Source organism: Cladophialophora bantiana, assembly GCF_000835475.1.
Source record: "Cladophialophora bantiana CBS 173.52 unplaced genomic scaffold supercont1.6, whole genome shotgun sequence".
NCBI classification, from domain to species: Eukaryota; Fungi; Ascomycota; class Eurotiomycetes; order Chaetothyriales; family Herpotrichiellaceae; genus Cladophialophora; species Cladophialophora bantiana.
In genome coordinates, this window is record NW_015971580.1 from 88,272 (window position 1) to 112,876 (window position 24,605).

General features: G+C 51.6%; 7 protein-coding genes across 7 annotated transcripts; 3 read left to right on the forward strand and 4 right to left on the reverse strand.

Annotated features, from left to right (window-relative positions):
• Nucleotides 1–171: 171 nt before the first annotated feature.
• On the forward strand, nt 172–3,432 carry Z519_04361 (uncharacterized protein; the record flags this gene model as incomplete). Its single annotated transcript, XM_016762107.1, has 1 exon — nt 172–3,432. One exon carries the CDS (start codon nt 172–174, stop codon nt 3,430–3,432), a length of 3,261 nt encoding a protein of 1,086 aa, XP_016621054.1.
• An 855-nt stretch (nt 3,433–4,287) lies between these two features.
• Nucleotides 4,288–7,304, reverse strand: Z519_04362 (uncharacterized protein; the record flags this gene model as incomplete). The annotated part of the gene is made up of 5 exons (XM_016762108.1): nt 4,288–6,175; nt 6,228–6,544; nt 6,598–6,774; nt 6,848–7,120; nt 7,173–7,304. 5 exons carry the CDS (start codon nt 7,302–7,304, stop codon nt 4,288–4,290), a joined length of 2,787 nt encoding a protein of 928 aa, XP_016621055.1.
• Nucleotides 7,305–10,385: 3,081 nt separating this feature from the next.
• On the forward strand, nt 10,386–11,630 carry Z519_04363 (uncharacterized protein; the record flags this gene model as incomplete). Its single annotated transcript, XM_016762109.1, has 3 exons — nt 10,386–10,729; nt 10,780–11,143; nt 11,199–11,630. 3 exons carry the CDS (start codon nt 10,386–10,388, stop codon nt 11,628–11,630), a joined length of 1,140 nt encoding a protein of 379 aa, XP_016621056.1.
• Nucleotides 11,631–12,718: 1,088 nt separating this feature from the next.
• On the reverse strand, nt 12,719–16,708 carry Z519_04364 (uncharacterized protein; the record flags this gene model as incomplete). The annotated part of the gene is made up of 1 exon (XM_016762110.1): nt 12,719–16,708. The coding sequence occupies one exon, from the start codon at nt 16,706–16,708 to the stop codon at nt 12,719–12,721; it is 3,990 nt and encodes a 1,329-aa protein (XP_016621057.1).
• A 360-nt stretch (nt 16,709–17,068) lies between these two features.
• Z519_04365 (uncharacterized protein) lies at nt 17,069–18,437 on the reverse strand (the record flags this gene model as incomplete). Its single annotated transcript, XM_016762111.1, has 5 exons — nt 17,069–17,183; nt 17,244–17,858; nt 17,917–18,149; nt 18,226–18,236; nt 18,299–18,437. The coding sequence occupies 5 exons, from the start codon at nt 18,435–18,437 to the stop codon at nt 17,069–17,071; spliced, it is 1,113 nt and encodes a 370-aa protein (XP_016621058.1).
• Nucleotides 18,438–19,448: 1,011 nt separating this feature from the next.
• On the reverse strand, nt 19,449–20,273 carry Z519_04366 (uncharacterized protein; the record flags this gene model as incomplete). Its single annotated transcript, XM_016762112.1, has 1 exon — nt 19,449–20,273. The coding sequence occupies one exon, from the start codon at nt 20,271–20,273 to the stop codon at nt 19,449–19,451; it is 825 nt and encodes a 274-aa protein (XP_016621059.1).
• A 3,104-nt stretch (nt 20,274–23,377) lies between these two features.
• On the forward strand, nt 23,378–24,033 carry Z519_04367 (uncharacterized protein; the record flags this gene model as incomplete). The annotated part of the gene is made up of 2 exons (XM_016762113.1): nt 23,378–23,452; nt 23,506–24,033. 2 exons carry the CDS (start codon nt 23,378–23,380, stop codon nt 24,031–24,033), a joined length of 603 nt encoding a protein of 200 aa, XP_016621060.1.
• Between the last annotated feature and the right edge of the window lie 572 nt (nt 24,034–24,605).

Consider the following 24,605-nt stretch of genomic DNA (forward strand, 5'->3'; position numbering starts at 1 on the left):
GGGAGGGGCACCACCGTGCTTTTTACCTCTCCTTTTCTTTACTTTTCAAGAGTCAAGGCCTCTTGTCTTGTTTTATCTGTTCGCTTTCGTTAGACCTGGAAATTCCGCCTTCCACGGTATTGTGAGCGCAAAGTAATGCCACACCTCGAAAGCCCTCCTTCGCCGCCCGCCATGGCCACCACCGTTGTCCCTTCGAAGTCGAATTTTTCCGGTATCGCTCCAGCGCCCGATGAAGTCAGCAGCATTTTGAAAACCATCGTCGACACCAACTCCGCCCAGACTTCCCTCGACGCCTCCTACACGCTCACGAACCTCCTTGTTCAGTCTGTGGGGATTCGAGGCCTCCTCTCCTATAATCTTATACCGGAGATTAAGAAGGCTGCGGCAGACAAGAAGAATGGCGCCAAACGGGAAAGTGCTATGTTCATCCTCGGGGCCATGTTTGAGCGGTTTCCCCGCGAGCAGCCGCTTAGTGAAGTGATCTTCCTGGTCCAGGACGGCGGCCTCTTCAATCTCGTCCTTGATGGGTTAGCCGATAAAGGCTCTTCTGTCCGTGAGTCGGCGCAGTATGCAGTCGACGAACTATTCAAAAACCTCGCTCCAGAGGCAATGGCTATAGGTCTCCTCCCAGCTTTGCAGTCTTATCTCTCGAAGCCAACGGGAAAATGGCAAGGAACTGTGGGGGCATATAAACTCATGGGAAAGATGGCCGATAAGGCCCAGGTGGGAACAGGCACAAAAGAAGAGGAACAAGCCAAAGATGTTTTGCGGGAGTCCATGGGTAGGACGCTCAAGGAACTAATCCCGATTGTTGAGGGTGGAATGCATGATCTGAAGGCCGAAGTCGCTAAAGCCGCTGCAAAGACCATGACTTCGCTCACTACCCTACTCCAGAACGACGATGTTGCGCCTCGGGTACCCTTACTCATCGATACCATGAAGAACCCGTCCTCCCAAACTCTTCAGAAAGCCATTCACGCTCTTTCTCAAACCACCTTCGTCGCTATCGTCACTTCCCCCGTCCTCGCCCTTCTTACCCCATTGCTGGAGCGATCTCTCAACACTCCAGCTACATCTCAAGAAGTTCTTCGCCAAACAGTGGTCGTCGTGGAGAATCTGACCAAGCTCGTGCACGACCCGGTGGAGGCCAGAACTTTCCTGCCCAAGCTGCAGCCGGGTGTGCAACGAGTTAAAGACAATGCATCACTTCCTGAAGTGAGGGAACTGGCTACCAGAGCCGTAAATGTCATGAAGAAGGCCATGGGTGATGATAGAGATGGTGTGACAAACGGCCAGATTGCCAGAACCACCTCCGATGATGTTCTCAAGGTCCTCGACAGCGGTATCCGAGCACGGGGCGGTCTGCAGAAGGAGGATATGACAGTCTGGAAACGAGGACAGATTTACGTCTCTGAGATGGTGAGAGAGGATGTCAATGCCCGAGCGTTCTCGCGCATCCCTTCTCGAGTTGCTCCATATCTCAAATACATGATGCCAGAGGAGCATTGCGCAGCCATTGCCGGGGATGTGCAGAGGTACTTTGTCGAAGAGGATCACAGGAAATTTGGCGCTCCCATCGTGGAGGATCCAAACGAGGTGGAAATTGTCAATGCAGACTTCTCCCTGGCTTATGGAGGCATGCTATTATTATCTCACACCAATCTACGACTTCTGAGAGGGCACCGATATGGTTTGTGCGGCCGCAACGGAGCCGGAAAGTCCACATTGATGCGAAGCATTTCAGAAGGCAAGCTGGAAGGTTTTCCGCCGAAGGAAGTCCTGAAGACCTGCTTTGTTGAGCACAATCAGGGCGAAGACGCCGATATCAGCATCCTTGAGTATGTGTCGAAGGATCCCGAAATTGCCAAAGAAGGACAGCAGCGAATCTCAGAGGTTCTTAGCGAAGTTGGGTTTACAGGCGGTCCGGAAGGCAGACAGTCCCACAAGGTGGGCTCTTTGTCTGGAGGATGGAAGATGAAGCTGGCTTTGGCAAGGGCTATGCTGATGCGAGCCGATGTTCTCCTGCTCGACGAACCGACCAACCATCTCGACGTGGCAAACGTCAAGTGGCTCGAAGAGTATCTCCAGAAGCATACGGAAATCACCTCATTGATCGTCTCTCACGACTCTGGCTTCCTCGACGCAGTATGCACGGACATTTACCATTACGAGAACAAGAAGTTGGTTCATTATCCTGGCAATCTAGCTGCTTTTGTCAAAGTCAAACCCGAAGGCAAGAGTTATTACACATTATCGGCTACACAAGTACAATTCAAATTCCCTCCTCCAGGCATTCTCTCCGGCGTCAAGTCCAACACGCGATCGATCATTCGAATGACCAATGTTAGCTATACATATCCCGGTGCGTCGAAGCCCAGTTTGACCGATGTTTCGTGCCAGCTCAGTTTGTCATCCCGAGTGGCAATCATTGGGGCCAACGGCGCCGGCAAATCTACTTTGATCAAACTGTTGACGGGCGAAACCATTCCTCAGTCGGGGAAGGTGGAAAAGCATCCTAATCTGCGAATTGGCTACATCAAGCAACATGCTTTGGAACACGTCGAGATGCACTTGGAGAAAACGCCGAATCAGTACTTACAGTGGAGATATGCCAATGGGGACGATCGAGAAGTGTTGATGAAAGCCACGCGGCAGCTTACTGACGAGGATAAGGCGCAGATGGACAAATGGATCGACCTCGGAGATGGAAAGGGTGGCAGACAGGTTGAGAATTTGATCGGCCGACAAAAGTACAAGAAGACATTCCAATACGAGGTGAAATGGCGGGGTATGCTTCCAAAATTCAACACGCAAGTCTCGAGAGAGACGTTGCTGGACTGGGGCTTTCAGAAGCTAGTTCAAGAGTTTGACGATCATGAGGCATCTCGCGAAGGTCTGGGTTATCGTATCCTGGAGCCCAAGGTGATTGCGAAGCATTTTGAGGACGTTGGATTAGATCCCGAGATCGCCAACCACAATGAAATCTCGGGATTGAGTGGTGGTCAAAAGGTCAAGGTCGTGTTGGCAGGCGCCATGTGGAACAACCCTCACTTGCTGGTCCTGGACGAGCCGACCAACTTCTTGGACCGAGATTCACTGGGAGGTCTGGCCGTTGCTATCCGTGACTACAAGGGCGGTGTTGTCATGATCAGTCATAACGAGGAATTTGTTGGGGCCTTGTGTCCGGAACAATGGCATGTGGCTGATGGAAGAGTGACACACAAAGGCCACCTTGCCATTGACCTGAACCGGTTTGAAGACTCACGGCCGGGTTCCAGCAACGTCAGCTCCGCTGTGTCTAGTGCAACTGCTTCCGCGGTCAACTCGGGTGTAGAGGACAACAGCGAGATGAAATTCAAAGCGAAGAAAAAAAAGAAATTAACAAGAGCCCAGTTGAAGGAAAGAGAAGTGAGAAGAAGATTGAGACAGTAAGTTTGACTCTCCCAACCAGGCATTTGATATATGCTAACAATCTGGTATCAAGTATCGAATGGCTCAATTCGCCTGCTGGCACGCCTCCTCCTGTGAATTCCGACACGGAGGACTGAGAACGAAAAGGAAAATGATATGCGACTTCTGAATATGACACGGCATCGTACGGCGTTCTGGCATGAATCATCGAAAATAGACTGGGCGTCTGGAAAGAGACATTATAGACTTATGCATGCTCGATTGATGAATCTAGAAGTGAGCGTGAATTTTGTTTATATTGTGGATTGAAAACTGACTTCGTGTTGATATGGGGAACGCCGCTGAGAGAATACCCCTGTTTAATAAGACAGGCATATTCAACCTTTCATTTAGATTGCCTCGTGATTGTCGCTGCTCGCCAGCGGGCTTTTGCATCTGCAGATCGTACTCCTCCCAACGGTGTCCTTAACGAACAATTGATGTTTCATACTATTTGGCAGGGTCGAGATATCTCTGTAACACATTTCCCTGGACCGCCAGTATGGCGTTAGACAGCAACCAAGGGGAAAGCCACCTCACCATACAGCTCAAGGCACTGGCAACGTCCAAGACTTACGAAGAAATTTCTCGTGCTAGCCTGTTCTGAGTGTTTGTTCATCACCAAATTCTGGTTCGGCATAAGAGTGGCGATGATGACAGGCATCAACTCTCGTCGCTCTGTCTTGCTCGTCTACGGGATCACGTTGGTCGACGGCACTGCTGGTCCGCCTTGCAGACTCTAGAGTACCAGTTACTTTATTAGCGTCTGTTTCTATACCACATAGTGCGTGTCACATTCTTTTCAGCTCTTTTCTCTTCTAGTCATCGTTGTCCTCCTTACTTCCCGATTCTAATCTTCCCCTTTGCACCCAAAACCCCATCGAGAGCCTCATCCCAGCTATCTTTGATCCCCCCACATATCGTCTCCATCATGACTTCGTCACAGAGACTTTCCATCAAACTCTCCCATTTCTCATCACCAGGCAACAAACGGTCTACTTCGGTACCACTCCCATCGTCACCGCTGCCACGTCGAACCATGCCCAGATCTACAAGCTTACCCAACACGCCGGGCTCGTTAATGGCCGATTTCAATTCGCGGGCTTCTCTGTGGATCTCGCCCTCAAGTTCGACCACAACCGACTGTATTTCAGATATCATCTCCTTGGAAATCGGTTCGGAAACGGCCTTGGAGGATTTGGCCTGCTTTTGCGGTTTCTTGGATACGAAGGAAATGAGGTTGGCGATGACTTGCAGCGTCTCGAGTTGTGTGAAGCTTCTGTGTAGATCTTCCCATGTTGGCACGCGGATCCCTGCGATGCTTGATCCAGCAGGATTGTCCCTGTGGTCCGTGAGGGTGGATGAAAGCCAGCCTTTGAGATCCGAGAGGAGATCTGGAAGAGTTTTGGTTTTGTCTTGTCGAGATGCAGGAGCGGTGCTGATACTTCCCTCTTTGAACATAACTATCGCTTGGGCGAGAATCCTGTGGCATTCCAGGTTTGTTCGTTCGATTTTTGTCATTTCCGCTGGTGTGTCCCGTTCAGCCGTGGACCATGATAGGCGTTTTTGCGCCTGCTTCAGATTGTCGTATGCCGTAGCTGCCAACGAAGTTTGCGACGCCAGTTCTACTTTCAAATAGGTAGCCACGCTGTCAAAAAGCGCCATGGCATTAATCCATCTTTCTTTCGGGAGAGGTCCACATCGAAACTTCGCCAGTAACTGAGTATCATCGTCGCGATAGTTAGGCATATACCCAAAATCCCGCTTGTCCACAAGTGCCTTTGAAGAATCGGTTAGCGGCAAGATCGTGTGGTCGTAAGGCTCCTCCCGCCAGCGTCGGATTTTCCGTTCCTCGATGGCATAGATGTGTTTATTCATGCTGCCTTCGATGTCCGAACGCATCTTGACGCTGTTATAGATGTTTGAGTAGCTGTTGAATCTCAACCCTTCACGGATTCCTCGCACCAAGGCACTGTCCGCATTCTCGAGAACTGTCAATCCTGTTTCGAGGGCCAAAAGTGGTTCAAAATCCTGCTGCAATTCCGCAGTAGGGGCTGGGTGCAACGATGATATTCTTGTGAGGATCAAATGACCAGCTGTTTCCCATTGAAGATTCTTGACACTGAGTTTCACAAAGTTCTCCATACCCAAGGAGAGCAGTCCGAGATGAGACTGGAGCTGAACAAGCAGAATCGTCAGAATATAATAATCCTCAAACTTTGAGCGGGCAATTTGAAGAAGAATTGCGGCGAAGATGGCGACTGACGGTGAGCTTTCGTTGTTACCGAGTCGGAGGATTGCCAGAACTGCGAGAAGAGCAGCCTCAGGGCATGGAGGGCTTTCGGACAGAGAAGTCTGGTATCTTTGTAGCGTCCTGCGTGCAAAAGCGAGAAGGTCCGATTGGGAAGCATCAGGTGGAAGTGAGCTGTACGAAAGCATTAGGTTGAACAGCTGTGCTAGGTTCCCTTCATGGTCAGAAACTGTTTGCTTGAATCGGTCGAAACGAGGCTGGTCAAGTCGCCGAAGAGGTCTCTTCAAATCGTCGAAACAAAATCCTTTGGATGAAAACGCTTCAAAATACTCTTTGCAAGTTTCAAGTAGAGCGTCTAGCTCTGCTTCGTCGTTCCGAGTTCGCTGAAGATTCAACTTTGCGAGGTAAGCCGCTCGGACAATCGGCCTGATAGTGCAAACAGAATCAAGGAGCTCTTTGGATTTTGCCCCCAGCCTGCATCAATGTCAGCACTGCTCATTCATGTGTTGTCCTCTGGCCGGCTTACTCGTTGCACGACAATTTGGATCGTGATGTCGCCCAAAGGTTCCATATCCGGTCATCCGACTGGTGTTCAGATTTCGACAGCAGATTCTGACATACATTGAGAGCCTCGTCCCATTGTTCCGAAACTTCCAGAGATTCGAGCAGCAAAGTTAGTACCAACTGAGGATCCTGCTTGCCGATCCGAGATTCCATGTTCAAGGATGGTCCCTGCAAAAGCTTGACAGACTCCTGAACATGGCCCGTGGAATTGAGAACCTGTACCAATAACGCAATCTCCTCCGGCACCGAGATCGCCTTTCCGGAGGACGAGGCTTCCTCCTGTTGACATGTTAGTCTTCAAAAGCCTCTACCAATGCCTAATCCAAACGCACCTCGTTCTTAGGTACTGCTTCGGCGAGTTTTGATATCATGCGGTATGCAAGCGTCCCAAACAGGGTGCGGTCCTTGTCAGGAAGGTCTTGTTGCATGTGTATCAGATAGCACATGAGGATATTCCAGAAGTCGTAGTCTCTTTCCTTGGAGAAGGAATTCCGCAAACCCATGGTGGCCTGTCGGATGGCCCCATGTCAGCCAGCCCTTCTTTGCTGTTTTATGGGTTGATGGCCATGTTGATTTTCACACCTTTTGAGCACTCCTCCAGTTGTTATCTGCCACTGCTTGGTTGAGCCATCTCATATACAAATCCTTATCATCCTTGTTGGCACTGAGGGCTCTTTCCCAGAGTTTGGGGCTCTCTTCGTGTAGCGACAGACTTTTAAGTGCATGTTGGAGTTGGTAGATGGCCTCTGGTTCTGTAATGGGAGGCGTGCGCTTGCACAGGTCGAAGACCTCTCCTCGGCCTCGGTCATGTTGGGCTTTGTCTTGTTGGTTGACAAGGACGAAGGCTTTCAAGGCCTGTCACGGTTAGAGAGGTGCCAACGCAATGAGTGAGACCAAGGGCTCTTACCAGAAACCTGTCAGATCGTTCGCCCTTTTTGAACCATTTGTCGCAAAGTTGTAGCGCCTGCTTCCAGTTTGCGCTCGCAATAGCATCTTGAATCGGACGTATTCTTCGCTCGCTGACACTCGGATCGGACATGTTCACGGGTAAAGGGGCCATGCCTCGAGAAGAAATTATGAGAGCAAAGGGATGATGCGGGGAAAAGTGCGGACGAGGCTGAAATTTGATATTATTGCGGCCCCTGGAATGGGAAAAGTGAGCTTCATATACCGAGTACGGAGTAGTATTAGCCAACGCACGATCAGGCTTGCCTCTTCCCGGTCTCTAATCCAGGGTATTTGAGTGAGTGGCAGGCAGGTGCCTCAACATTCTCAGCTGCTCTTACAGTGCCTTCAGTCGTTGGTCAGCGCTCGTATCTAGTCAAGCCTGTTGAAATTCCTGTTTTGTTTTTGTCCTTCATGTATTCCGACGCTATGCTTTGACAGAGGGTATCAATTCTGCTTTTGTACAGTCTTTGCATTCCACCCGACAGCACCCAAAGATACCAAGCAATAGTCCAGGTCCTCACCCAAACCACGAACCCGTCTCAGCTCTTCGCCTCGCAGTCTGGCCCTTTTCATCAACTTTTTGCGTGGAACCGTTGGATCGGAGTTGTCATACCCATTCTTTCTTGCAGTCGCGGTAAGCCCTGTGCGTGCAACCCTGATGTCAGCCTGGTTCTGAGCCACGATGCGCAATTGATGTAGACTGGAAAATTCTGGTCCCTGCCCAGGCGGCGTCCGCTCTCTTGGAAAGGGAATACACACTTGAAGTAATCCTGACACATCTCCCGGTCCCCTTTGTTCCTGTGCATGCATTTGATGCTTCTGTTCGCGAACTCCTGGCAAGGATCGTAGTACTCGGAACTTCGTTTCCTGCCCGCCAAGACAAACGAACCCACGGGTTAGTCTTTCCATGTCTCAGTCATGAATAAACCGGAGTGCTCGTACGATTGAAAAGTCGCTTTTGATTTTTCCCAGGCATCAGCTTGTGAATCTGAAGCTACAGCCTGATCTGATTGCGCAGAAGCAGCCATGTCGGTGGTCTCTAAGAAAATACTGTTTAGGTTAATGGGTTGGTGGTTTTGCAGGAGCTGCAGGTAGTGGATGGAGAGCGGCGATCATGACTGATGCTGCGAACGTGAGCTTGCGCTGTGCGGTTTGAGGACACAGGCGGCGCTAACCTTGTTTCGCCTGACAGGGAAGCTCTTGCCGGGCTGCGGCAGGCGAGGCAACCACGCAGCGTGCGTTATCGATAAGCCATCCTCGCTAGGGGCGAGGGGCTAGGGGACCTAGGGGGCCTAGCCCCCTCTACCTAGTCAAGCCCAATACTGGGTACTGGGTACACAGCTCGACAGTACAAAATGTAAGAAAGTGGTGCTCGGTTGAGTCCGTCTTTACCCCTCCTCGGCCCTCTTGCCCTCGCATGTCCCCCAGCCTCAGGGAGCCTGAGCCTCATCCTCTATGCTGCTCCATGTCTGAATGCTGCACAGCTCAGCCAATATATAGCTCGAGGAGACCAGAAATGAACTCCCCTCAGCTTGAGAACATCCTTTTCTGCCTAACCATCACCCAATCAGCGAGCAACCTCGCTGCGAATCGCCAATTTTGACCGTTCCATACTAGTTTCCTATCATATAGTACCCGATTGGGAAGCAACACGCCTTGACCGATCTGCATGAGCCTTTGACATCTACTCTTGCCTACCATCGTCACCAAATATTGAGCACAAAGCACAAAGGACATTTGTGTCGATCCCTCTGCCGAAGGATATCGATGCGGAATCGACATCGATGGACCCATATCCCTCAGGTAGGCCGGACCCTCTAATCTACAACATCAATATGACCAGCAAGGTTGATTCAAAGGTCACAGATAGCTCTCGGGGGTCGAATCTTATGAGTGGCCAAATAGGTCTCAAGCAGTCTCCAGGGACAGCGCAGCTCTTGCAGCTCCTAAGACATCCCAGCCCATTGCCATTTTTGGTCAACAGATCCATCCACCACCTTACGGCGGGGTTTGTCCACAACCACCAACTTCAGTAAGCGATGATGCATTGTCGGGCCCCTTATGCGTGTACTGTTGGCTGCGACATGAATAATGGGAATCATGTTAGGCGTATTCACGGGTCACACCGACATAAAACTGGGTTCCCTCACCACACATGTTGGCGGCTATGGTCCCAAAAATCGACAGCTAGCCGCCATCTTCTTCACCTTCGTGCTCCACGATACACGTAGCCAAGGTCATGTCAACATGTCGTATGCATTTTTGTTCACACCGTTTCGAGACCGTTGGGTGGAGGACCATCGGGGTGGAATCGGTGTGGCCAGAGAGAAAAATCAACAGGTCCCTATCCGCACATGTCAAAGCTGATAGGATCCAGGCCCATCACTGCTATTGCGGGAAAAAATGGATGGAACAGCAGGCAGTGATTTTAATCCAAACACAGCAACAATTTCCATTCATGAGGGAGAGGGAAAAAAAAGGTGTCGTCTGCGGTGATTGCGTTCTGACTGTCTCCACAGGCTGTTTCGCGGACATCCCCCAGCTTTCGCCAAAGGGCGCCTTCAATAACCTGGCTGGTGGGAGCTATCCTCGGTCCACACATATTGACCAAGTCCAGGTCAAGGCCTTCCCGATAGGTAGGTAAATGATAAGGATAGCTTGCCAGCTGATAAGAAGCCCCAAATGCTGAGCGAATTGTGACACTGCGGACAGTTGTTGACCTGCAGTTGGATGTCTGGCTTCCCTCGATCCAGAACAGTGTCCGTCAATTCTCGTATCTGGTGGAGTATTATGTACTTGCTTGCAACATCTGATGCCATGAGCTAGCAATCGCCTGTGCGAAGGGTTTCCCCCATTCAACCCTCATCCGGATTCACGGGAGTGTCTGACGTTGGCCTGGTCATTTCGAAGCTGCTTGGAGCCACATACACTTTACCTAGGATGGTTGACGTTTGCTGAAGAGTGACAAAAAGGGCTTTGATATAAGTTTGTTCCTTTGTTTGCGTGAATACACACCCCATTGCCCTCAATTGCTTTGCGACCTTTGTCTTCTCTTCACGAAACGATAAACATCCGATTACGTTGCTTCATTTGTTGGCCTTGTACCTTCTTCACTGCACTTACCTACTTCGTTGTTAATCTTTCCCAGGGTATATAGACAACCTCAAGTGCGATGGCTTCAGCAGACGTACTTACTCCTCAATCATCCGCTTTTGGTACCGTCAAGAGGAAAAGATCAAGTTCACACAGCAACATGGCTCCCAAAGCCCTCAAAGGACCTACCTTCGACCCTGAGAAGCATCTCAATTACCAGCCGCCCAGCAAGATCTGGACCATGAAGGAGATTGGGTTTGCTGAGAAGGGAGTGTCACCCAATGCGGTATCAGAGCCTTTTCCCCTTTTCACTAAAGAGGCCATTCAGCAGATGAGAGCTGAGGTCCTCAGCAAGCCAGTTTGGGACAACTGCAAGTACTCCAGCGAACTTGCCCACTGCCAGCTCCGAGGATTTGCTCCCGAGTGAGTTCAATCTTTGGCGCTGTCCCGGAACGGTAGACTGATGAGAACAGATATGCACCATTCGTATACGATGCCTGGCGAAGCCCTGCGGTTCTCGCAATTGTGTCCAAAATCGCTGGTGTCGAGCTTGTCCCTGCCATGGACCTTGAAATTGCTCATATCAATATCTCGGGCAACACCCGGGAACAAATCGAAGCAGTCAAACAGGCGTTAGAAGAGAAGTCTCATCGAGAAGCAGACGAAGGCGTTTCTGGGTGTCCCTATGAAGACGATCAGCCCATAGTCGACTGGCACACCGACAGCTATCCTTTCGTTTGTGTTACCATGCTCAGTGACTGCACCAACATGATTGGCGGTGAGACAGCATTGAGAACGGGCACTGGAGAGATCATGAAAGTCCGTGGTCCTGCGATGGTAAGTCGCCAAATGAGACACCACGCTATATTCTCCTCGACTGACAATGATGCAGGGTAATGCCATCGTCCTTCAAGGTCGATACATCGAGCACCAAGCTCTGCGTGCTCTGGGAACCACGGAACGCATCTCGATGGTGACCTCATTCCGGCCCAAGTCGGCATTTATCAAGGATGACACTGTGCTGACCACCGTGCGTCCCATCTCAGACCTCAGGGAGCTGTACTCGCAGTATGCTGAATACCGGTTTGAGATGCTTGAAGAGCGCGTTCGAGCACACTTGAAGGAGATCAGGGAGGGCAAACGAGCTCGTCGCTTCGACACCAAGGCCACCAAGGCATTCATCAAGGAACAGAGGAACTTTCTGGACTCGATGCTACATGAGCTTGTTGATGACGAAATGGTCACTGCCGGTATCTTGGACAGTGAAAACCACTTGTTCAGCGATGAGTTGATTGTGAAATATCGCAAGAAACCCAGGCTGTAAATGGACGATGGGGCATCAAAAGTGTTGTAGAAGGATTCTGAGCAACGACAGACGGGACACAAAATTCGTCTTCAAGACTGTGCTGAATGGGAGTGAGTTGGTGGGATAAGGTATTTTCGATAAGCCCTCGTTTTTGATGTTGTCGTTGTTGTTGCAACAGGTGAGAATCCCTTCTTTCAAGGACCTGCCTGCGAGTTGTGTATACTGCGTACATCTTGAGGAAATGTCGAAACCGATACATATTTTCTAGCGATTGAGAAGTATAGAACATTCATTTGGTCGAATATACGCGGAGTTCTCCTCCCAGTTCTCGTCCAACATGTCTGTATCTTTTGATCCCAACTTGAGATTTTCATGGTGTGTGCAGTCTTTTCCGCAGGGTAGGCGATACCCATGTATGGAAAAGACGTCGTGGTTCACAGAGAGTGTGCGCATAAACGACACTAGCGAGCCATATCCTGAAGATTGTAGCTGGGGCTAAGGCCAGGTGTCGTTCGGTAGAGATGATAGAAGGAGGAGCAAGAGGAGGCCAGAAGTCAAAGTTCCGGGTGCTTGGGTGACATGCACGAGGACGCAGGACAGGAAGCAGGCAGTTTGCCGGGTCCTGGGTGCTGGCTTGTCAATAATGCACATGCGTAGCGTCTCCAACCATGACTGACACTGTTTTCCTGCCTGTTTATCTTCTCTCGTGTGGGATGTTTCCTTAGATATTCATCTAAGATAGTCAGATATCCCAACCTGACGATATCTTGGTAAAGAACCCCTTTATTGGACAACGACTCTCTGCGTCGCACGAGGCAGCAACAATGTCTGCGTTGGCAAACGAGATTCGTGCCAGCTGAGCGTCTTATCAACAACTAGCATCTCACAAGGCTAAAACCACACGCAGTGCCACCCTCTGATCCTCCAGACTACTCCTGTAAGAGGCTATAAGAGGACTTCTCTTGTCTGCAAAACAGACAACAAATACAACCAAATATAATCCAAGAATCGTGACTTGATACATGCAAAATCTCCACCCACAAGCGAAAATACACAACCACAGGATATGAAAACAGCCCTCTCCAGTTGCTCCTCCACACCCAACATCATCGACCTCCACTCTCCCCATTCGCATTTCTCATCTTCGCCGCCTCCAAAGCCCTCTTAATTCGGTCCAGGTGTGCCGGATCATCCCCAATCCGATCAATCAACTCTCGGATCAGGACAATTCCCTCCTGCGGCCCTTTGGTGACACTGCCAATCCGCACATTCATCTCTTCGACCAACTTCGCGTCCTCTTTAGCCTTCTCCTTTTCTAGGTTCGCATACGTCGGTTTGTCTGCATTGGCCACCCGTGCCTCCGCCACCGACACATTGTAGTCCGCGTCGTTGAGCAACACATCCGCCTCGTTCGAGAGCGCGAGTAACCGCCGAGAGTCGGCCATGACGGTATCCAATGCTTTTTGAGCGAGTGAGAGTGCATCGCTTGCGCCGTCCTGTTCGTATAACTTCTCTTTCTCATTCTGGATCGCTTCAGAGTCGATTGCCTTTTTAACGTCCTGAAGTCTGCCAAAGATCTCGTCCGTAAAGACCTGGTTATCGCCCAACCCGCGGACGGTGGCACGATCGAACGAATCCATCAGCTTGTTGGCCCTGTTATCTCTGCCCCTTGCTTCGTGCAGAACGGCCATCTTCTCTGCCACTGCAAACTCCTTCTCTAATTTCTTCACGCCTTGTACATCGCCGTTAGTATATAGTACGGTGAGTTCGAGGTGTTTGCGGCGCCTTTCGCGCTCCACATGCGCTTCAGCCACTTTGGTGTGCCGTATCTCGATCTTGTTAAACAAGTTGAGGACGTACGACATGACTTCGGACATCCTCACCGCAGCCTTCCTATCATTGGCTTTGAAGCAGCGGGACACCGCCAAACTCTCGATATCGAGCAAGTCAATCGCCATGGTGTACGCAGTCATCAGCTCCGTAATCTCTTTCTGCAGCCTCTCCGTAACAACCACAAAAACCTGGCTCGCAAAGCTTTCCAGCTCTGCTTGATCCTCGTCGTACCTCCTCTCTGCTTCCCTGAGTTTGAATTCCGCCTCTAATTCCCCAATATCTGCATATCCAATCTCGTTGTCATTGAAGAGGGCGTCAATGTGTCCTTCCGATTCTTCTTGACGGGCCTGCCGTTCAGCTTCTTGTTCTTTGCGGACAAGTCGGTTGGTACGATCCCATTCCACCACAGTGTCGTGAATGAATGAGAAAGAGTCAGGGATGGAGTCGATTTTGGACTTGATGAGTTTGAGTTTTGGATGTTCAGGATTGGCCTCTATGGGGGAAAATAAGTCTGTCGCGGGTGGTAAAAGGGATCGCAGGGCAGCCACGGCCTCTTTGAAGGCATCCGCCGGCGCCTGTGGTGGCTTGATCAGTGCCGTGACTGGAGTTCCTACACGCATGACCATGGGCGGATCAGGTCGAGTAGAGGTGGTAGTAGTATTTTCGCTGCCAGGCCTGATAGCTGGAGGCAGCAGTCCTGGGCCTGGTCCAAGATTTTTCTCTCTCACAGCCGTGCTCTGCTTTCTAATCAAGCCGATGAATGCCTCTTCATGTTCCTTTTTGCCGCTGGTGGAAGATGGTCTGACGGGTGCCAGTAATGCCGCATCCTGGGCCAACAAACGACCTGAATCTGCTACCGAGTTTCGCAACGATGAGTACGCTTGGTCTGCCGGTTTTAGGGTCTTTGTCTTCTCTTCCTGGACACCTGTACTGTAGCGAAATGGCGTGTATGCTGGGCGAGGAGGCTCAAACTTGATAGGAATGACCGGCTTGCTGCTGTTATCTTGAGACGGTCGTCCCGGTGACGCTGGTGCCTTCGGAGTCTCGGGTAGAACAACTATTGGAGCGTTCATGCCTGGTGAAGCTGGTTCAGGCATCGCATAGTCTCCAATGACCATTGGCGCATCAACGCTGGGGGACAGAATATCTTCAGATTGTTGGCAAAGCTGCTGTTGAATGATTGTGCTAATAGACGAAGCTTTCGTTGACGAAGTTGCTACGGATTTGGCAGTGATTGGGCGACCACCGGGACTATAGTCTTCATCCTCACCATCTGCCGCAACTTTTTTTATTAACGGCCGTCCACCGGGACTATATTCTTCTTCTTGGCCTGGCGCTGACACCATGACATGAAGGGCATCCTTCGGCTTCGGGCGGTCTTCGACGACTGGTTCGGCTACAGGAGGTGGAGCAGGATGAGGTGCAGCTTCTTTGTGCTTGGAAATTTCGAGCCTCGCTTCTTCTTTCTGCACGACATTCGCCTGGTCGGTTTTTACTACTGCATTAATCGATGGTTGGGTTTGTGGTAGCTGAGTTGGGGGTGGTGCCGGTGCTGATGCTGGTCCAGAAGACGTATCAACTAATTCGTTCACTCGATCATGGTCTTTACTCGTCCCGCCAGAGGAGATGGTGGAGTTGGGCAAAACAGCCTGAACATCGGCTAGACTAGCAGCCTTCTTAACTTCCTTGACTGCTTCCTTCTTGAGTTCGACCCCGTAAAGAAGACTCCTCAGCCTCAACTCCTTATTGACAAAGCCCCGGAATATCTCGAATTTCTCGTCATCAGTCTCGGCTTCTGCCTCCTTCCGTAGCATTGCCGCATACCTCTTGAGTGATGCTTTGAATTCCGGTTCGAGATCGGCATAGGGATCAACTACTTTCACACTGGCTGGAGATGGCCCTGGCTCTGGCGATGCAACCGCTGAAGCAGATGCACGAGATTCGGGTCTCGGTGTTGAATCTTGAGCAGAGTGTAATTTTAAGGGAGCATTCCAGGCCTGAATGACGCTGTCAATATTCCCTGTTCCATTGAGACTGTCAGAGCGGGCGGAAATGTCACCGCTATATTGGCCAGCAGATGAAGGCCTATCGTCAGGAGGCTGTGACGGCGGAGATGGAACATTGTCCACTGTCGGAGGTGGCTGAGTGCGGGAACCCTTTCGGGGTGACACTGGGCTAGTAACGCCAATCTCAACGGCATGTGTCGGGAGAGCAGGCTCTGGCGTTGGAGTCTGGTAAGTAGCAGGTAGGGTTGAGTGTGTCCGAGGAGGTGAGATAGGGTCGAGAGCTTGATATAGAGGATTCGGAGGAGGACTCGTAGGTGTTTGTTCAGTGGGAGGCGCATTAGGATCGTAATGTTCCCAATCAGAGGGTCTGCCGAAACCCAACACCTGAGAGCATGCAGGCTTGACATCTGGATTTTGAGCAGCAGGAGAAGGATCGTAGTTGTTTGGGCCCTGGCTTGTACTTGAATGGGCTTGATGACCACTGCCCCAGTAGCTACTAGTGGAATCTATCGGCGACACCAATGGGCCGTCCACTGCGCCCGAAACCGGAGGCGGCGGCGGATGTGGTGTTGGGTGATACGATGGTCCTGTTGGCAGTACATTTTGTGTGACCCATGCGTTCTGCTGTGGTTGAGGAGGATCGTAATGATGTGAGGGATGTTGAAGAGAGTATTCTTGATGCGGAGTACTGGTTCGATTGTGATGGGCCGCCTGTATCTGGGCCTGATACTCAGCTGGTCGGGGGGGCGGAGGTGGTGGCACAATCGGACTTGTGTGATAGGGGTCGTTCCACGATGTCGGATATTGCTGTTGTGATGGTGCTGGTGCTGGTGCTGGTGCTGGTGCTGGCTGCTGCGAATAGCCTGGCTGATGAGGCGGGGGGCTTATTCTACCTGCGGCGGAGGAAGGACGCGGTGGTAACGCAGGTTTGGCTTCCTGATGTTGACTTTGATTCTGATTTTGAGCACCCAGTCCCTGGTTATATCTGACTCCCCACTGATGTGTATCAAACTGCTGCGACGGGGGGTATTGAGTCGGCGGAGGTGGGAGGGGAGGTCCAAACGCATGCGAGGAGGGAATGGCAGTAGGATAAGGAGACACCGGTGACTGTGCTTGCTGTTGTTGTTGCTGCTGCTGCTGCCCATGAAGTCTCGGGTCTCCCCATCCCTGTCTTCGAGGAGGTGCTTGCCACGGAGGCTGTGGCGGGCCTGCAGTCTGCTGCGAAAACCCGTACGGCTGTTGATTGTATGGATTCATCGCCTCAATTTCAAATCACAATGGCATATCACAGCCATCAAGAAGCTTGTAGCCGCTGGTCATGTCACTGTGTTTAGGGTCTCTGGGGGTACGTGGGAATCGAGCTTGCAGCGAACAGTGTTCGCCTAGGCGGATAGATCTTCGCAGCCTAGGAGGCGCAGTGTAGATTCTTGGGGCAGATGGCGGGCGAGGCTGATGGGCTGAAAGCCCAGCCTTGCGCAAGACCCTCACCGCGCAGAAGCAGCGAGAAGAACACGAACACTAAACACTCTCAAAAAGGACCTATACAGCTTATGGGAAGTTGTATTTGTTCCCATACGAAAGATTGCTATTTTCATATCTTCAATCTTTTTTGTTGAATCACCCACTCAGGTCGAGAACGACTCTGCCCTGTAGCTCGCCCTTGTCCATCCTCTCAAACGTCTCGGTCAACTTGCTCATCGGCTGAAGTTCGAAATGTGTTTTGACAATACCCCTATTCTTGCCGTCAGCACACATGGCTGGTATGGGACGTGGAACAAGCATATAGACTCACCTGGCCGCTAGCTCCAAGGTCTCAATTGCCTCCTTCCTGTTGCCTACTGCGCTGCCCACAATTCTCAACTCCGAAACCAAAAGCGCCGCTGGGTTCGCTGTGGCAATAGGCACTGGAGCACCCTCGGGCACACCCACACAGACCAACGTACCTCTGAACTTGAGGAAGCTCAGCCCTTGGGCATAAGCGATGTTGCTAGCTGTGCAGACCACCACGCCCGCAGCACCACCCCCTGTAGCGGCCTTGACATCTTCCACCAATTTCTTGGTTCCTTCGTCGTCCCGACTGTATTTGGACAAATCGAGGAACACTTCTGCGCCGCAATCCTTGACCAGTTTTTCTTTTGCGCCCATGTCAATGCCAATCATGCGAAATCCCATTCCCCGAGCTCCAATTTGCAGGGCCAGATGGCCGAGCCCCCCGCCGCCGCCAGGGATGACTACCCAGTCGCCAGGACGAACCCCTTGGTCTATCAGCTTCTTCAGAGCTGCGTAGACAGTGACGCCGCCGCACAGCATTGGCGCTGCCATATCGCTGGGAAGACCGTCGGGGATAGGAGTGACATAGTGGGCGGGTGCAATGGCATATTGCTGGAATGTTCCTGGGAAGTAATATCTAAGCCGGTGAGTTAACAACAGGATCTTCCCTTGTGGTGTGAAATGCACAAACATACCCCGAGATCTTTGCTGAGGTACAGGAGGCATCTGCGCCAACGAGACAAGGGACACAGTTCCCGCAAGCAGAGGCAATCCATTTGATACCCACACGGTCGCCAGTCTTCAGGCCAGAAGCTTCAGTGCCAGGTCCCAGGGCAGCCACGGTGCCGACTCCTTCGTGGCCACCCACTTGACCTTTTTGTGTTGGGGCCGGAAGCCATGCCCATGCATTGCACATAACTCCCATGTCCTGTTTGGCAGAAGAAAGACATCAGGGTCAACTCTGTCGTCTTTCACCTGTCAAGTCAACAATACCGAGTGCTTACCGAGTGGCAGACTATACGGCCGAGTCAGTGACTTCCCCCCCCCCCCCAGCGTCAATGAGAAGGATAAGCTTACCTCCAGAATGTGTCAAGTTTACCAGTACCTCGCCAACACCAGGTTTGGGGGTTTCGATCTCTTCGATCTTGGTGGAAATACTGCCGGGGTTGTCGTACACCAAGGCCTTGTGCCTAGACGGAACTTGAATCGTCGCCATTTTGAGAAGATGCACAAGAATACGAGTTGCTAGGGTGAATAGGAAGAAGATTTAAGAGAGGTTGCACAGTAAGCACGCGCAGGAAGAAAGAGAGGGGGTTTCGACTGCGGTCCTGGCCCTAGATAAAGGATTGAGCGGACGCGTCTTTCATGAAGAGGGGTAACAGTGTGCATTTGGAGTGTCTGGACCATCTTCCACTTTGAAGCCATGTCTGTGTGGAACTGTTGCGGGGCTTCGTCGAGGCAGATCCTTCATCTCGCTTTCGTGCCTTGTTCCTTTCTGAATCTGATCGCCTTGACTGTCGTCTTCGACTCTGTCGAGTCAGCGGGCCTCCTTCCGTTACCGTGAGGTCGCCAGCTCGCCCAGGACTCAATGTCTCGACGCCGCGAAAATCCGATGGATGTTCTCAGGAATTTGCAAGCTCCTAGGTCCGGCCGAGGCACAGAAACCTCGGGATTTTGTGGGGGTGGGATGCCCACTGCATGTAGGGAGTCCGGAGGACCTTGTAGGATCACCAGGCGAGTGGGCAGCGACGCGCTCAGGCGAGAAGCGAAGCACGACTCAATCCGGGGCGAAGATACGCCGAGAAGGTGGCAAAAATGCAATCAGACGTCGTGTCAGTAATTGCCCTCCCTATAGTGCTACAGTACCAAGCAAATTATCCTATCCATAGTCGAATCGACCGCTTTCCAAGTGCACTGTCAGCCTCACAGAGTCGAGCAAGGACAGAAAACAGAAGCAAGCAACACCGAATCAGCAGCATTACCGCACCCGTGCCAATATGCAGTATGCTCAAATGCCGAATGAAAGAGGGGAAAAGAAAGAAAAGCCAATGCATGCCAACGTCGTCCACAATAGAATGTGGAAAGACAAGAGAGAGACACTGGAATTGAAAATCTCATCCCCTTCCACCCGAGCCTTGTCCATGTAGACGCTCGAGTCAGGGCCGGGGGTCATCCGAGGCACAGGCCCCCTCTCGCATCGAAGAAAATGTGGCATACCAGAGGCTTCCTACCCTGCAAGAAGGGCCTGCAGCCGGGTTTGGTAATCGTGTGGAGCAACCTTCTCGTGCAGAGCCGCATTAATCCTTGACAGTTGGTCCTTTGCCTCACGAGTTGTCAGCGTCCTCGGCCACTTGTCCCGAATAACGTCAAGCGCATCGAGCATGAAATCTGTCGAGTCATCCTCGATTAGGCTGCGGTAAAGAGTCGGTACCCCTTCAGCGCCACCAGCCGCACCTTCCATCAACAAACGTCCGCTGCGTCGAGCTGGTTCAACCTCATCGTCCCTGTCGCAGACCTTCTCCAAAGCCTCGAGCAACACCATCGTAATGTTATATCGGCTGGCCTCGGCGGTAGCTGCACCTGCAAGTCTTTGAAGCTGGCTGCATATCTCAGCGATCTCGGTCCGTAGTTCTGTCCCTGTCATACGGCGTGCGTTGTTCACTTTGTCATCATACCGGTCGAACTGCTCGTTGAATCGCCTGCGCAACTTTTGTCCAAACCCAAGAGCCCGATCTCTGGGTGCAATTCTACGGAGCAGTGTCCATGCAGTCTCATCGTGAGATCCCCATTGCATCAGAGTCGCATGCAAGTCATCTCGAATGGTCCATTCAGTGGTTGCTCTTCTGGATTGTTCTTCCGTTATTCTCTCATAGACGTCAGGTTTGAATTCCGTCGGCAGGACCGAGGTGTCAAAGGATGAAATAATATCCCTGACTAGGATCTTCCTCTCCTCCAAGGTTGTCTCGTCGAACCGCATCTCTTCCGGCAACTGGTTTTCGGGACCTTCGTCGACAAAAGCAAGATGCGAAAACTGTTCAGTGGGAATAGACATTTTGGAGGAAAGAAGCTGGAGATTGAAAGTCTGTGACTTAAAGAGCAAGTCTGTCTTATATACGATGTCGGCATTGGGCTGAACGGGGCAATGGAGGGACCACCAGGTCACACAGGGGTGCAGTGGTCATTAGTGACTGTTGAACTATTGCCTTGATGATAAGGTAAAAGTATTGCCGTCCATGGACGGACACGAATGACGTTGGAGTATTGTAGACATCTCGACGCAGCATTTTGATGCTCCGCCATCGTGAAAGGCGAACTTTTCGGGCCTGTCCAACTCCCCGACAAGGCCACTTACCACACTCCGAGCCACAAACAAACCTTCAAGGTTGCTCTAGTGTACTTGATGTCCTCCATCGACCTAGGTACCACGATTGGGAACGCAAACGTACCCAATGGCGGAGAAAACCAACATGGGGCCATCGAAGCAGTTGAAATCACGTGATGACCCTGCCCGGCGCTTCTGTCGGCCACCTATTGGGCGCAGAGTGGTATGCCGCAGGGCCATAGAGGGGATTAGCGAGGCAGCTTATGCCCGGAAGCAGTCATTGGCAGGCCCAATTGCAGGGAGTTAATGGGTTAACTTTGTGGTCGCAGATGATATTATCTGGCCTTCCGTTGGTTGGCGTTGCCCAAAGGGCCTTAGCGACCGCTTCCGGAACCACCTTCCAAGACGTTAGGCATTTTGCCGATAGCGAGGCAGACTCCATTGAAGGGGGAGGAGTGGATATAGTGCAATAGTCGGTTCAAGAGTGATAGATCGAATGCGGAAGAGGTGATGGATTCTGATCCTTGATCGACAAAAGAACGTCGGTAGAGTGGTCATGGCGATAGCAGCGATTTGTTAGGCACTGTTTCGGTCATTTTGCGCTCTGGAATGTGGGTAGACGTCGTTAGTGCCATCTTCCCCCACATTGCAGAGGAGGCACATGTTCACTGCATTAGGGTTGCAGTTGCTCAATCTGGCACGGGTGGGCATCTACTGAGTAGTTACTCATGCCTCTGCTTGATTCCCGGAGTATGTTGGCCTGGGGGGTGTGGATCTTGGGTGCGAAACTATAGAGCTAAGCAAAGCCCACTTATATTATCACCACAAACTCTGTCTTGCATCCACTTCGGAAGGATGTCTTCCTTTGAGTGGCCTTTCGGGAATCCATGGTTACGCGCTGTGCTGCCACAATCCCTTTTTCTGCCGAGGAACTTGTGCACCGGCAGTAGTTAAGTCTTCCGCTGCCGCAAAGTTCGGTGGTTGACGCATAGAGTGGTGTGATTTGTAGACGAGCAATAGCTTGGGCTCCGTGCTTCCGCCGCGGCCAAGGCAAATACACGCACGGTCCACAGAAGGGCCGTCGCTTGCAGGAGTGATCAAAGAAGCCATGGCGGCTCCAGCGTCAAAAGGCGTTGATACCCTGTGAAGGCAATCTTACCGGAAGACCTTTCTATTCTGGACCAATGCAGCAGACCTGAACCCCTTGTTCTCATGGTGAGTATTTGACTGGGGCTCCTGGATAATGTTGCAAACCATGATTGTGATCATTCTGGATCCAATCAGCCGTTCTTGACGCTTACGATCAGCGTGAGGAGAAAAGTGGTGACAAGAACCTGGGCCGATTTAGCAGGCACGCAGGGAAACGGTTGTCGTACTGACCAGGGTAGTAAGCACGCCAATGCATGTCATCTCCCACCCACCGGATAGAGCATCCCCACGGGCCATGGCCTTTTGATATCGAATGAACCGGAGAGCTCCGAGACCAGATATAAGGATGGCAGAAGCATGGCAGACACAAGATAACGGTACGCCGACGAGAAAGAAACCCAAGTGTGGGTTCGGATCAAGACTGTGGTTTAATCGGAAGAACTGGGCGATAATCACGCCCACCATAGCAAATGCCTGAGCAGTTCGTAGGTAACCAAGAAAAGTTCTTTCGTTTGCTGTTACGGCTGAGTCAGTCGTGAGAGTCGGAGAAGTAAAGGAAGACGGATGATCTCGGCAGCTCTCCAAACACGTATCCTTACCCAGGTGGTCACGGCAAGCAACATGAGGGACGCCCATCGAGATGTGCCTCCTCCACCATCGATAGGGCCTGGAGGCGCTTTGGTTCGTGGTCGTTGCCGACAATCGCGGGGCAAGCTCCAGGGCTTCTTGATCTGAAGGGTTTGAGAGTATCTGTGCTGCGGTGGGAAGTTCGCCATGCTGTTGAGCACCCTCTTCCTCTCTCGCCTCGCCCGCCATTCGAACGGGCGGACTGTGAAGCTGTTGTCACAATCACTTCACGCCAAATTGACCAACTTGGATGAATATATGGAAGGATATATGTTCGGGGTAGGCGCGCGTAGGAGGGAGCCAGACGACGTTGGTCGATCGAGAGACAATGGGCGACCACGCCATACATGATTCAATGCCGCAGGAGCCCGTGCTGCCAGTGACGCAGATGCGAGAATAGGCGATATGCCGATCCCGTAGTATGGGTGTCTTAGGTGGTCGTGTTGTCTCAAGCTGCGTTCCTAGATTTGAGGCATGAAAAAAGCAGGAAGACGGCTGTGAAGAAAGCACCAATCAAAGAGAGGGGGAAACACCTCGCCGAACACTAATACAGAGTTTCGCATGTGCGATGACGACGTGGGCAGATTGACGGCGATTCGGCGAGACGGGCACCACTGCCGCCGCTTCGCCCAGCCACTGCGATTCTCCAAAGTACGAGGTAGCCCGCTTACGAGGGCCTTGGTACATACCAAGTAGTTATCTACGTGGTACCGAGCTAGCTACCCCCTCGCCAGAAGGCCAGCTACCCAACGCCTGCACCTCACTTTCACCTCGTCGGCGAACCCGAGTGATCTTGGACGGGCTTGCCCAGCCTCCTCTCTCTCTCTTTCTTTCTCTGTGCTCCTCCTATTTACCCCAAAGATTTTGCATCCTCTCGTCTTTTCCCAGACTTCTTCCACCAAATTTGCTTCTGCATGAACCGCACCCCGTACGCATTGACACTAGGCGACGAAACCCTGACCGCCTGTACGGTTCCCTCAAGCCCTCATCACGGCAAAGGAGCGTCGGCTCCCAAACCACAAAGCCTACGTTAATTCGATACATCACTGCTAAACGAGATGCTCGGCGGGCTGCTCTTCTGCTTCTGGAGATTCGTGGAGATTGTCACATTAATCCCCGTCATTGGCATGCTGGTACGCCCTATCCTTTCCCCGAAGGTACACTACAACTGACACACGCACCCCAGGCATGGTTCGTCGACGGCTTCGATGAAAACAATCAACTGACCCCAGCCTTCATCCTGACCTTGTTCATCGTCTCCGTTCTCGCATGCGCTTGGGCTGTGGTGACCCTGCTCCGTCTCGGCTCGACCCGTCGCTCTGCTCTCTTTGTCGCATTCATCGACCTTTGCTTCGTGGGCGCTTTCATCGCCGCCGACGTCGAACTCAGGGCTATCGATGACGCCGACTGCGGCAACTTTACCAGCGGGTCCATCTTCATCAACTTGGGCCCCTTTGGCTACTACGGACGGACCAGCGGTTCATCATGGGCGGCACATCTCAACAAGAATTGTTCTATGCTAAAGGCTTCCTGGGCCTTGGGGATAATGAATACCATCTTGTTCTTCTTCACCTTCATCCTAGCCCTCTTCCTCCATCGTCACGAAAGAGTGGTCGTCACCAAGGAAGTCAGGCGGTCGAGACACAGCAGTCGACGAGGTCACTCCCGTTCTGGATCGAGGAGGAGCACCAGCCGCCACCGATACGTCGTTTAAGCGGAATGACTAAGTTCCAACCATTATGCAAGGGATGAACAATGAACGTGACTTGCAGAAGAGGTGGACCAACTCCAAAAACTACACTGGACGAATTTCCTTATTCATGTTGTGAATGTAGGCCGCCACGATTCGGCCTCTTGGATTATGTCAATGTATTAGTGAGTAGCGAGCTGATTTCACCGGCGGATCTCTCAGTCGCTAGGAGGACGCTATTGACGAGGATATTGATGACGAACATTGACGGAGCGGAGGAGTCAGGAAAGGGCACAGCATTTCGCTCTCGGGAGACGAAATGGGACAATATAAACAACAGGGTCAAGAATCTGTCATATAGGAGGTTTCTACAATATGCCATTCGTCTCGTCATTCAGCGCTATGCGCCGAGTACTCATATCCCGCAAGACTTTCGCCTTTCAGAGTTTGAGACCAACCACAGACAGTCGTAAAGGATCTGATTCTCGTCCTCGGGAAGAATGAAGAATGAATAGTGCAAAGAACACACAGCATACATACAAACATGCATACATACATACAAACATGCATACATACATACAAACATGCATACATAC